Source organism: Cinclus cinclus, chromosome 3 (genome assembly GCF_963662255.1).
Source record: "Cinclus cinclus chromosome 3, bCinCin1.1, whole genome shotgun sequence".
NCBI classification, from domain to species: Eukaryota; Metazoa; Chordata; class Aves; order Passeriformes; family Cinclidae; genus Cinclus; species Cinclus cinclus.
The window spans coordinates 10,664,349-10,677,662 of record NC_085048.1 but is presented as its reverse complement, the minus strand read 5'-3'; the positions used below and the strand labels follow the sequence as shown (position 1 = coordinate 10,677,662).

General features: G+C 43.7%; 1 protein-coding gene across 1 annotated transcript; it reads right to left on the bottom strand.

Moving 5' to 3' along the window:
• Nucleotides 1-2,468: 2,468 nt before the first annotated feature.
• On the bottom strand, nucleotides 2,469-8,363 carry RDH14 (retinol dehydrogenase 14). Its single transcript, XM_062489686.1, has 2 exons — nucleotides 8,016-8,363; nucleotides 2,469-4,771 (listed from the first exon to the last, which is right to left on the bottom strand). Exons 1-2 carry the CDS (start codon nucleotides 8,361-8,363, stop codon nucleotides 4,154-4,156), a joined length of 966 nt encoding a protein of 321 aa, XP_062345670.1. The 3' UTR covers nucleotides 2,469-4,153.
• Between the last annotated feature and the right edge of the window lie 4,951 nt (nucleotides 8,364-13,314).

Here is a 13,314-nt window from a genome sequence, read left to right as displayed (position 1 = left end):
GCCTGGGGATAGATGTTGGCTTTTGTGGCAAGGTAAGGAAGGTAAATTGGTGACAGATTCAGAGCGCTTTTTAAAAAGTAACTCTCCCTTGGCTTAAACAGATGGGGCATATAAAATAAATACATGCAACTTCAATTTAGCTTGCTTGCAGAAACCTCAGCTAAAATACCTACATGTGTGCAGGGAGAGGTCGCTGATAGCAAGACCTGCAAATGAGAATAAAAACAAAGACATTAAAAAGAAATTTAAAAAAAATCTTAAAATCTTTGTCCATGAGAGAAGTTGGTTATTAAAGGTACTTTTGAAAGTACCACAGCAAAAGGCGAATAAATTATAGTGAAGCACTTAGAAAGTGCTCTCCTTAAGAATCTTCAAGTCTGTTTCTTTTGACCATTACAGAGATGTTTCCTCCCCTCAGCTCTGTGTTCTCCAGGTGCAAAAGCAGACATTGTATACCTGGAAGTGGCTTTGAGCAGTTGAGCTCAACACAGAGCCCAAGCCCAAGGGCTCTGTCCCCAGCCCAATGCCCCACCACATACCAGAGCTGCACAGTGGCAAGTGACTGTCCTGTGCTAACAACCCACTCTCCTTGGCATACTTCAGCTCCTTGGTAAATCACTGACAGCTCTTCCTGTCTATCTTTTAAACAGAGAGACTAAATTGCACCTACACACATGTCTGCACACACACACAAACATACACACCACTCCTCAATATGCTGATTCTAAAACAAGCCTTTTGAATGCAGTTAGTGTGAGATGTCGTTGCCATATAAAATGTGACCACTGAGAAATGGGGTCACTTGGAAACATTGCTGACACTGGCCAAAAGCTTCAGTGAGGAAAGTCTGCAAACAGCCAAAGTTAAACCCTGGTGTGGTCCTCCCCCTCCTAGCTACAGCAGGCCAGATGCAGTTTCCCTGGGAAAAGAAAAACAGCAGGGAAGACATCCTCAGGAGTGTCTTGTGCCCTAGACACATCCCAGCCTGTTCTCAAATCCCCGGGACACAGGTATGGAGCGCTGGCCCAACACTGCTAGTGGACTCAAAATCCAGCACTCAAATTCTAACCATTTACCTAAGAGAGCTAAAGGTACATTTTGCATTTGAAAAAAGCCTATTAACATTTATGTACATCAGAATCTTCAGCAAGATCTTAAACTCAGCTATGGCTTTCTTAGCTATATATCTGCAGGTGATTTGTACTTCCATATCTGCAATGTACTGGCCAGCAATGTTGTCAGTGTCTGTACCTGTCAATGAAAGCTGTGTTTCCACAGGCTTGGCCTGATACCCCTGGTCACTGCCTTCCTCTTTCACCCTTATTTTACAAACTTTAATTCTTCATAGGAAATGAGTTTGAGGACAGAAGTGCTCAAATGGTGGCGATGATGAAAGGAGGCACCTTGCATGCTCTTGATACAAATTGGTTATACAACAGCAATACAGAGAGCTTACCACAACATTCTGGAAGCACTGCTATACTGGGGGCAAGTATGAAGGTGGTGATCTTCTTTTAGTCTACTACCAGCTCCAAGAGGAGACATTCAAAATGTCCTCAAATCATACACATACACCTGAGTTTACTTGGTTCAAGAGAAGGATACTTCCTTAGCCAGAATGCTTGGTTCTAACCTAGACTAAGTCAGCATTACTGTTTGTGGACATAAGAACTCCTCTTTGGCTTTGCACTAGGCTTCAGTAGATCTTTTGACCTGTGAGATCTCTAGCTCCTGGATGCTACTGTAATAACAAAGGCATCACATAAAGAAATATTCACAGCAGGCTCAAGGGAGTAATCAAAGCTTTCTAGTCCACAGCAGTTTAATAAGATTCAACCTTGAAAGTGACAAATTCAATTTGTTTCAGAAAGTCTTACTTTCCATAAATCCCAATAATCCATCCTTTCAAACTGTTTTCAGGTAATATCCATCCATTAGTACTCCATTAAGGGTCCATTAACAATTAATCTATTCTGGAATGAGGCTGTAATTTAGTTATGATTACAGGAATGTAATCCCTTTCTGACAATGGTTCTTATTTCAACAACGATTTAAAAGAACAACAACAAGTATATGGTAGATGTATAAAGTATGGCCTGTTACACACAACCAAGACTTCCTATTCTGCATCTCCTACTTCAGTAGGAAGCCACCTCTGCTGTTTTAAAGGGAAGTGCACATCCCATATAGGTCATTCAGTCTGAAAACTACATGTCTGCTCTTCAGGCAATTTCAGTGCAGTTCTTTACTGCATTATTTTAAGGCTAATCATCCTCTCCATTGTCCACCTTTGCATACAAGGCTTTCCTTGCAAGACAGGAGCACACATTTCAGGAGAGGAACAATGCAGCAGTGTTTCTTTAGAATTGCTCCAGTCATATTGAAACACAAACCCAAGTTTGGCTCAGCTTCTGTAACTCTTTACAGAGAAGTTAATGAACTCTTCATTCTTCAGCTACCTGCTAAAGATGCTGCTTGCAGCCATTTACAAGTCTAAAATTAAAACATGAAATACATCACTGAAGATCAAAGCAGGATTTCTTTAAGTGTGTGGCATGATTCCCTCTGCATTATTTAGAGAATTTTGTTCAACAATCACAGGGTGCTTTTATAACACATCCACCTCTACACCTTGCCTTACAGTGAATAGTGCAAAGTTCAACCCATTACATGGTTTTACAAAACTGTTCCGCCTTGTAGCTTGCATTCTGATTTTCTGGAACACTGCTTTCTGCCCCACCCAAGTCACTTGCCCAGTATAGACTCTTGCTGGGGAATGGGAAGGCAAGATCAAGTCCCCTCAAATGTAAATGCTAAAGTATACTGAGAGTCTGAGTAAACAATTAGAGAAGTAATTTTAAAAATTTAGTTGGTCACCACCTGAAGTGCAGAACTGATGTATTTATAACTAAGGAATATTGAATACATCATTTATTGTTGATTCTCCTTCTTTTGAGTAACATAGATCACTCTAAACCACTCTTCCATATTTATACTATATATCCTAACTACTGGAATTTTTAATAATGTAGACCAAAACAAAAAGGCATAAATATTAAGTAAGTTATATGAATTTAAAAAATAAAAAAAAAAATCAGTATAGACTCACAGAATACTCATGTATTTCATTGGAGCCCATTTTATTTCTATCAACTCCACACCACAGGCTCTGTAAACCAACATACCAGTTCATCTTCTGCTTTGAAACAAGGTTATTCTATCAAGGCTGCTAGTTTCTGATACATCTGCAACAATAAAACAACCAATGGCATGTCTTCTTTTTAAAAGGTTTTATTAAAGAATATTCAGTCAGCTGTATGAGACATTTATGGAACCTCATTACTGAGTTAAAGTGCCATCAGTCAAGCCAATCACACTGAGAAGCTTATTCTCTTCAGTCTGATTTGCATGAGGTCTTACACAGTTCATGCCATGCAAAGCCCTATCAAGACCATTATACATTTTGCAACTACCCTTGTAATGAAACCCAAGGTTTCGAGAAACAGCAAGTTCAATACACATGAAAATAAAAATACAACTTACACAACCAAGTGTACTTACACACTGAACAGCAGCAACATCACTAAAAATAGCTGACTTTGTGCTTCACAGCAAAATTGCACACGGCTCAATGATTTTGTTCAGTGAACCATGAGGCTGACAAGCCTTTGGAAGGCACTCAGAGGCCTCAACAATTACAGTGCAAGATATCAGGAAAACTCTTTATTCCATTTGTCACTATGATGGCTCAAAAAAAGATGACTATTATTAAGACTTATTTTCAAATAATTTTTTACAGAAGTGTTTCACCATCAGTACCCTGCATTGTCCAGCCAGATTACAAGTAATGACAAATATGCATATATATTGCAAAACACACCTCTGCTTTTTATTTGTAAAACACAAGTTCCTAAGCAGATTTAACCAAAAATTATATTCACACCCACCAATTTTCAGTTTTTTTTTCTGAATGCCTGTGTCTATTGAAGATTATCTTTCATTTCAAAACAGAGTTCCAACATAAATCACTCTCTTATTTCATACTTACTGAGCAAAATTCTGTATTCCCACAGCATTTAAAGTGAGAATTTCACTGTTGCCAAAATGAACTGCATAGCCATCTGCATTCTTTTTTGCAGACACTCCCTGGCACTTACTTCAGTAAGCCAACCATCACTTCACTGATATCCCACAGTTTTCTTGCAACCAAGTCATCCATGGCTTTGGGAAGAAGTTCTTCTTCTTTGCAGTCACCAAAATACTTTCCTGACACGCCTTCGACGTCAGGAGAGGAGGCCAAATAAATAGATGTCTGGGCTCCTTCCAGAGGCGTTTTGAAGAAAGCCCATGACACCAAGTTGAAGAGAGGCTTGGCCAGCAAAGGAATATTCACATGTCTGCCTAGATTTGTTCTGACAATCCCAGGATGAAGTGAGTTGACAGTGACTCCTGTCCCCTCCAACCGACGGGCCAGCTCCCTGGCAAATAATATGTTAGCCAGTTTACTTCGGCTGTAACAAAAGCTTTTATTGTAGCTTATTTCACTGTTCAAGTCTTCAAAGTTGATCTCTCCATATTTGTAAAGCTTTGAGGACACTACAACAATCCTGCTTGGGGCAGAATTTTTGAGGAGGCCCAGAAGAAGGTTGGTGAGCAAGAAGTGGCCCAAGTGGTTTACACCAAATTGCATCTCAAAACCATCCTCTGTCTTCATGTATGGACACTGGAATATCCCTGCATTATTTATAAGAACATCCAGTCTTGACTCTTCCTTTAAAGAGGAAAGCAAAAAAAAAAACAAAACAAAACAGTTCAGTTTTAAAACTCCCATGTATAACATTATTATGCTTCAATTTCTCATTGGGCACTGTAAAAAGAGAAATAATTTCATTTCTAGCTTTCTGAAGTGCAACTCTGACATTATCTTAAAGCATTGCTAGAACAAAACAAATACCTTTAAGCTGAACTACCACTAAACTGTGCACTTGACCCCAGTAGGATGCAAGCATATGAGAGTAGGTCTGTCTCAGCTTCTAATGCAAGCAAAGGACACCACTGACTTCTCCAAGAGCAGCTTTGTCTACAGCAATTCAGTAATATATTACCTTTGTGATGCATTTTTTTCCTCTTTAAAAAGCAACCTGTCTTTTGCACCACATGAGGGCTCATTAATCTATGGCAAATCTCTGCTAAAGCAGAGGGATCTAGTGTGCAAGAGACATGCAAGCATGGAACAAAAGGTGTTAGCACAAGGAATTAACCTCAGGGCTGAAGAGGAACCATTACACAGTAGACCCATCATCTCACTGGGATGATATGAAACTCTGCCAAATGTTTTCATGATTTTAAACTTGTCTTACTTTAAAACCAGTACACACCACCCTGCTGCTGGGTGAGAACTATGGAGCAGGATTCACAGAAAAGTAACACATTTGACATAATCTGAGTCCAACAGATCTACTCAGGAACTAGGGAACAGAGGCTCTATGAGGTGCTCGGCATATGAGATTTAATTGATCAGTATTCTGGTTAACGTTAGCAAAAATCAGACTCAAGGATGTATGTTACACTCTCCAGGATCAGAAAATATAAGCAATTAAAAGAGAGGTGGCATTGATAATTTAGATATATGCATCATGCACTTCATGTTCCAGAATCCACTCAAAAACTAAAAGCTCTCCAATTCATCCAAAACTGTAATTTAAAAAAAAAAAACAACAACCAAATTAAAGTAAGCTGCATAAATAAGTTCTGAATTCAACATTCTTACTGACTTCTGAGAAAAGACTGTGAAAGCAAAATTTATGCTTGCATGAATCAGAGGCAAAGGTATTAATTTTCTCTAAGAGCATTGGGAGTTTTCTTCGCTTTTAATTCTTTAAACCCAACGCAGGGACTGGAGGACAAGCCGAGACAATCTTGGACCATTTTGATGATAAAAATAGAGAACCTCATAAATGAATTCTCCACCATTTCCCTTTTATTTCACTGTCATTAGCAGCAAAGATACAAAGAGCAAACCCCAAATCTGCACTTGGCATTCAGTTAAAGGTGCTGGCATCTAATCAGTTGAAACTTCAAGTACTTCAGTCTCAGACCAATTTCTGTGGAACTCGTGGCTGCTCAGTGTTTCATGTAATTGGGTCCCAAAGGCGTGATCCAAAGAGCACCAAACTCATTTCTCCTCTTCGCCCAAAGGGACACAATGGTCAGTCACTATCACTAAATCAGGACAGGAGTGAAGAAGTACTGACCTCAGATCTGTTCACTGAAGTGATCCTTCTCCCTTATTTAGAGAAAATATGACCAGAGGATTTATTTTTCAAGATTTAACACTTTGAGAAGCAAGACCTCCACATGTGCTAGCTATTCTGTGAAATTCCTACACATAATAACCTAGAGTGATGCGATCAATGCCAAGCAGGCAGCTACTACAACCAAGTGCAGCAGAGTGCACAAAACACTACTTTGATGGGCAGTGCTATTCCTTGTAGCCTCTAAGGTCACTTTCACTTTTTCCACCTCCCCATGGAACCCTCGAACATCTCAGTCTTTTTTTTTTAAGTGAGACTAAGAAGTGAGAGTTATAATCACTATCAGTCATGCAAAGTAAAGCTCCCATAAATAAAGCTAAGCAGTGGGAGTGCACTGTCCCTTCATTCTGCCAACGTTTACATCTTCTTTATGTCAACCAAAACGCCACAAGAACCCTCCAACAAATCCCAAAATAACAGCTCCAAAAAGGACTCACAGGAAAGGTATATAACATAAACTTGGATGGAAAAGCTCTTTAAAGCATCTCTTAAGCTTGCATTCCTTGTCATGCAGATGCATTCAAGTTATAATGCAGGTATCAGCACCACTGTGAAGATAGCACACTCTCTTCTTCATCTATTTCTCACTTAAGAGCCACTCTCATACTTTGTACTATAAAAGATTTAAAAAGTTAAACAGTGTGCCTCTTTTTTTTGTGTGTGTGCTTATTATACAAATTTTATATCCTTTCATGTATGCAGGTTTTCCCACAACACTGAAGCAAGATTAGACCTTGGATTCACTGGATTCATACACACACACATATATATACTGCAAAGTGCCCCACTAGAGAACTTAAAACTTGACACTTAACTTCTAGAAAAACAGTTTGCAAATTAATGCAATATAGTCCCTGTTTTCTTCCCCTCTATCGACAGGGTCTGAGCATCTTTTAAGTACTTAACAAGCACATCTATGAGCAGCAGCAGAACTTATTAAGCCTGGCTTCCCATGACTTCATGTCTCATGACTTGAGTCGCTAGATGTGGTGAGATCAAAGTCCCAAAAGATGCTTTTTGTGGGAATGAAATAATGCCTCCAACAGTGCTCTCCTCCGCTCTACACATCTAATGGCATTTGTCGGGCAAAGCAAATAGATGGTCCCACTCGCCTTAAACTCAGGTTTTCAGGCAACCTGCAAAAACTTTACATATTCAAAAATGCCTATTGACTAGATTCTGCTAGTGGTGGGTGACAGATTTAAATCCCTGGGGAGGGGGGTGCAACCTAAGGAGGCGCAACCAGAGGGATGTCTGGAGCATGTCAGCAGTGCACCTGTCAACTTTTATTTTTCTGGTGGCAAAGCTGAGTTGTAACACTAATTTAAACCAACAAAGGTTAAGCTAGTTAATTCAGAGAGAAAGGAAGAAAAATAATTTATCTCACAGAGAAATCAGAATTCTCCTCCCAGAACAGAAAAGATGTAGAATATTTTAAACCAAAACAGACCAAACTATCACGAAGTTCATGCTTCCAAGAGCTAATTCACGGCCAATATATCCTCCACCCAAACCCTGCGGTGACCTCAGCGACTTCCCCAGCCCCAGGAGCACGCTGCTGGCAAAAGGAACGATCTCATCCAACCCGCACGGAAACCCAGGCACCACCACGAGCGGAGGCCGCCGCCAGCACCGCCCAGCCCGTGCCCGCAGTGCCCTCTCGGGGCCTGGGGCAGCGCGGACCCGCGGGCCCGGCCGTACCTGCAGGACGCGGTGGCAGAAGGCGCGCACGGAGCGGAGCGAGGCCAGGTCCAGCTCGCGGACCACCAGCTCGCCCGCGCCGTCCGCCCGCTCGCCCACCTCGGCCCGGATCTCGCGGGCCGCCCGCTCGGCCCGAGCCCGGTCGCGGCAGCCCATGATGACGCGGGCCCGCATCCGCAGCAGCTCGGCCGCCGCCGCCCGGCCCAGCCCGCTGTTGGCACCGGTGATGATGACGGTCTTGCCCCGCATGAAGCTCCCGCGCCCGGGCCGCACCGCGCTCCGCAGCCAGCGCCAGGCGGCCACCAGCAGCCCCGCGCCCAGCACCAGCGCCGGCAGCGCCGCGGCCATGCCGGGCTTGGCGGGGCCGCGCGGGGCCTGCTGGGGCTTGTGGTCCCGGAGCGGCTCGGGAGCCTGCGCGCTGCCCGCCGGGCCGGGCCAGGCCGGGCCGGGCCGTGTGCCCGCAGCACAGCGCTGAGGGGATGGGTCGGGCCGGGCCGGGCCGTGTGCCCGCAGCACAGCGCTGAGGGGATGGGTCGGGCCGGGCCGGGCCGTGTGCCCGCAGCACAGCGCTGAGGGGAGGGGACGGGTCGGGCCGGGCCGGGCCGGGCCGTGTGCCCGCAGCACAGCGCTGAGGGGAGGGGACGGGTCGGGCCGGGCCGGGCCGGGCCGTGTGCCCGCAGCACAGCGCTGAGGGGACGGGCCGGGCCGGGCCGGGCCGTGTGCCCGCAGCACAGCGCTGAGGGGACGGGCCGGGCCGGGCCGGGCCGTGTGCCCGCAGCACAGCGCTGAGGGGATGGGTTGGGACGTGTCTGCTACACCCGAAGGCTGTGCTGCCCTTCCGCGGGACCGCCACGGGCTGGGGAGTTGGTCGAAGAGAAACCCAATGAGGTGCAACTGGGGCGAGTGTAGGGTCCTGCACCTGGTGTGGAATAACCCCAAATACCAGCACAGGTTGGGGGCTGGTTGAACCTCTTTGGTTGTTGGCACTGAAGCTCTTGGGTCGCCCCTCAGCTCTGCCAACTTTGTTTTGAATCCTTAACCCAAAATCTGTTTTCAGCCATCGATTTCATGTCGTGTTTTCAGACACTGTTACTAATCTCAGACCTTGTTGATCCCAACCAGGGCAGCATGAACCCATTCAGGGAGTCAGGAGAGACCACTGCGGTTCCCCCACTCAAAATCATTTTCACCCTAGCCATGGAAGAGTCAGTAGTAGAAATGTACAGAGAGAATTAAAAGGTAACCGAATTTTGATCAAGTGCAATGTAAGTTAAAAAAACAGAAGTGTTTAACAACAACAAAAGGAACACAGTACTGGAGTTCAGTGCAGATTCAGGGATAAGATAGTGTCAAAGAGGACAGAACAACATAGATTAAGAGAAGTTTGTGATGAGGACCTGGGAGCCGGCATGCAGAGGAATAGAGTACATGGAGACAATATTCTGCAGGGGAGACAAGAAACAAGCTTGACTTGGCTGATAAGGAGCTTGTCTGTCCCGAGTCAAGACCGGAATGTTTGGGGAAATGACTTAAGAAACCCAAGAAGAAACCCATGAGCCTTTAATCAGGTTTCTTGTGGCTTGTCTGGACATGACAACCATTTGCAATAACAAACTCCCCTTGACTGTCACATGTTGGTGTTCCCTGCAGGCTGTCTCATGGCTGCAGTCTGTTCTGGGGCTGACCTCAGCACATGTTACAGCAGCAGAAACAGCAGATTCTTCTGGAAGTGCCCTTACACTTACCACTCTTTTCTGATGGTTGCACTTCTCAGGCACTTTAAGGGCTGTATAGGCAGCACCACACCTGAACACTCCGAATTTGTTGACAGACCTGTCTTTGAATGAAGAGAGAAGACACTCCTTTCATTCTTGGCCCTTCACTCCATTGTGAGTGACCTCATGGCTACACCAAAGGGTGTGCTAGCCAGGCCACACCATTGCATCTGCATATGAAACATGGATTTTGACCTCCTTAACATGCTGTAAAAGCCATGTTGGGGTATTCTTATGTATGTTCTTGTCATAGTAAATAATGTACTTGCAGCCACACCCAGTCAGGGAGGAAGGAAGAGTATTTGCCAACGATGTCAAAATAGGAGAACCAGGAAACACCCTGTTAGAGGAACAGGTTCACTCAGTAAGAAATCATCCTGGTGGGAGCTGAAGAATCTGCTGTTCATCACATGGCCATGAGGACTCTGGCAGTCATCTCTGATGCCCCTACTTAAAAGGCTGCAGATGTGTTGAGAGGGCACTGCCTCGAGGGCACTGCTTGTTTGTTGATGTCAGTCCAGCCTTCAGTGCAAGGAACACTGTGCTCAGCTCACGATGATCAGAAGCTGCTCATGTAGGCAAGAATGATGTGTGCATCCAGATGTTGGTCCCAGATACTCAGCATAACTGAGTAACTGGAAATTATTTCTTCTGTCATTGACCTGCTCCACAGATTTCTGTATCCCTCTATTGCACTCAAGGTTGTGTTTAGCAATATTGCAGGCCAGTGCAGGTTACAGGATTTGGCAGAAGAGCATGAGGGGGTACCTGAGGATCCTCCTCAGGATATTGGAGCCCTCTGAATTCCACATCCTCATAACAGTCCAGAATATATATTGGAAGACATGTGATGATGACTATCTCCAATTTTTTGATCTGAAATACATTATGAAATGTCTGTCAGATGACATGCTAGACTGGAAATTGAAAGGGTGTCATAAAGATGGGAAGAACTGGGAATATGGGTTTATGTGATGTCTTGGTAACTGGTGGGAAATATCTTACACACTCTGTAAGAAAAACAAACAAAAATCTGAGGTCACCTTCAGAATCTTATTTCTAACTTTTTTCTCCACGGGGATTGGTAGCAATTGAAGACATTCCCATTTGTCTTACTGTCTTGCCTGGACTCTTATGTGGTACAAGAACCTGGAAGCTAAGGGAATAAGAACTGTGTTTTCCTGACAGATTTCTCTTCGTACATAGAATTAATCTGTGTTATTATTAATCCTCCTACAGATTTTGTCTAGGATGACAGTTTCTTTTTCATGAGTCTGTCTTCCAGTGTTGTAAACAGGGTGATAAAGGACAGTTCTCTCTATTCCCCTACTGAAAAAACATTTCTGTTTTAATTGTGACTGGCTTAGGGTTGTCAGGGCATAAACTCATGGTAGCCTGATAAGCGTGAGAAGCAGGACATTTTTTGTTAAGTTTTGTGGTTGTTGTTGTTTGCTTGTTTGTTTTGTTTTGTGGACTGGAATGCTATTAGGAGACAATATTCTTCTATGTCTACAAAAATAGAAAACGCTTTCCCTCAGCTCCCACCCCCACTTCACAGAATTTTCTTGAAAAAGATTATTTCGGTCCACTAGCCAAGCTGTGCCTTGGAGCAGAAGAAAATAATTTTAACAGGCAGAGGCTGCTTGGCATGCCTGATTCTCCCCAAACATCCAGATTAGTCTGGAAAGTACTTGCATGAACTAGTGTGGCTTCACTCCCCCACCATGCTGCCAGCTGGTATGCAGACGAGCTGCCATCGAGCCTGGGACAGTTGCCTGACAAGTAAAAGACAGTGTATGATCTCAAACATCTAAGGGCATTTTGCTCAACTAATTTAGGAAAAGTGATTGTGGGCCTTAACATCAGCTTACGAACTTTAATATAAATTTGAATTCTGTGACTAAGAATATAAATTCTACTCTGTAAATTTGTGAACTCTTTTCACACATGCCTTAGTGCTCTCAGGAGGACACTGCAAGAGGGAGTCCCCTAGTATTGTGTGTGCACAGATTAAAAAAACGACTTGGTGTCCTGGCCACTAGGTTTCATTCTTGCTGTAGGTGGATGGTTCACTGGAAATAAAGGTAAACATAATGGACCCCATGACTCAGCTTCCAATTTATTCACATGCATGCTTACGCTGTCAGGTATGAGACTCACCTCTGTGCTCCTATAGGGATTAAGGATCCCATTAGCCTTTTCATTATCAAGATGTAATTGCTCAATGAGAGTCAAATGCTGGTTTTATTTCCTGCACCCAACCTCTACAGCTCTAATAACGCACTGATGAAGAACAGCCAATACTTGTTCTGCTTCAGAAAGGCAGGACTGGACTTTTTGACATTTGCAGCCATGCTTTTGTGGTAAAGGTACACACACAATTTATATTCCACAGCTAAAGAATATTTTTGAATTCCTTGTGGACTCTTGAGTTCTCACATAAAAAACATCTGCTAATAACATTTTTCATAATCTTCATTTGGTGAGGTAACTCTATCCCATCCTGGCAGACAATGACCAGGCCTCAGTTAATTCATGTCTTCCTCACCTCCTGGCTGGGCTGGGAAATTTGATACATTTTGGGCACCAAGCCTTTAGCACATACAAAGCTCCAAGTACATGAGAAATCTGCAGTGCATCCCATCAACATCACATACTGGTGTGAACACTTGAAAACCTTTCCAACAGTCTCTATTCATGTTTCATGCAGGATCTTTGCTTCCAAAGAACTTTGTGGCTTGGACCCAGAACATTAAAATGACTGCCTACGTTCCTGGGAGGGAAACCATAATGATGCAGTGGAGCTTTCTGCAGTAACAGGACAGTTCATCTGGACAGAGGAGACCAAGCTTTCAGAGGCTAACATGAGATTCTGGGCCAAATTCCCCCAAAGATCATGACAAGCTTGATTCACCATTTCTACTCCCACTGCAAAGCACATTCTTTTGGTTTTGTTTCTGCTGGTCTGAATATATGACAACAATAAATAGGACAGTTGTTCCACTAGGGAGAGAAAGAAAACAAACACCACCTGACAGATGTTAGTGGTGTCATTTGGATATCACTTAGTTACATGGGTAACAATGAGAGATACAGGAATTGAGCATAAAAGAGAGAGAACAGACCTGTGGTGTAAATATGAAGTCATGTAGTGACAGGCACCTGTCCCCTGGAAACTCACTGGAAGTTGCCAAACTGAGTTCATGCAAATCACAGAACAGTTGTAAATCCTAAGGGAATCTAGTTAGGAAGAAAGTAGTTCCATCAACAGCATTATTTCCAGGTATATTACCTGCTGTTATGAAGGTGTGCTCTAAAGCTTCAGCCTTTGTCCCAGCCAAGATACTCACAGCATGTCAGACTTCTACCCAGCTCTGTGAAGTATGTTAGGTCAAGGTGAGACCTCTAGCTCTCAGATTTGACTGAAAGTGATCACTTCTGGTTCTAAACATCAGGAACATTCTGATTACTCAAACTCTGCTGAGGAAATTATGCTAAAACCTCTACATTAAAAAATGGCAATG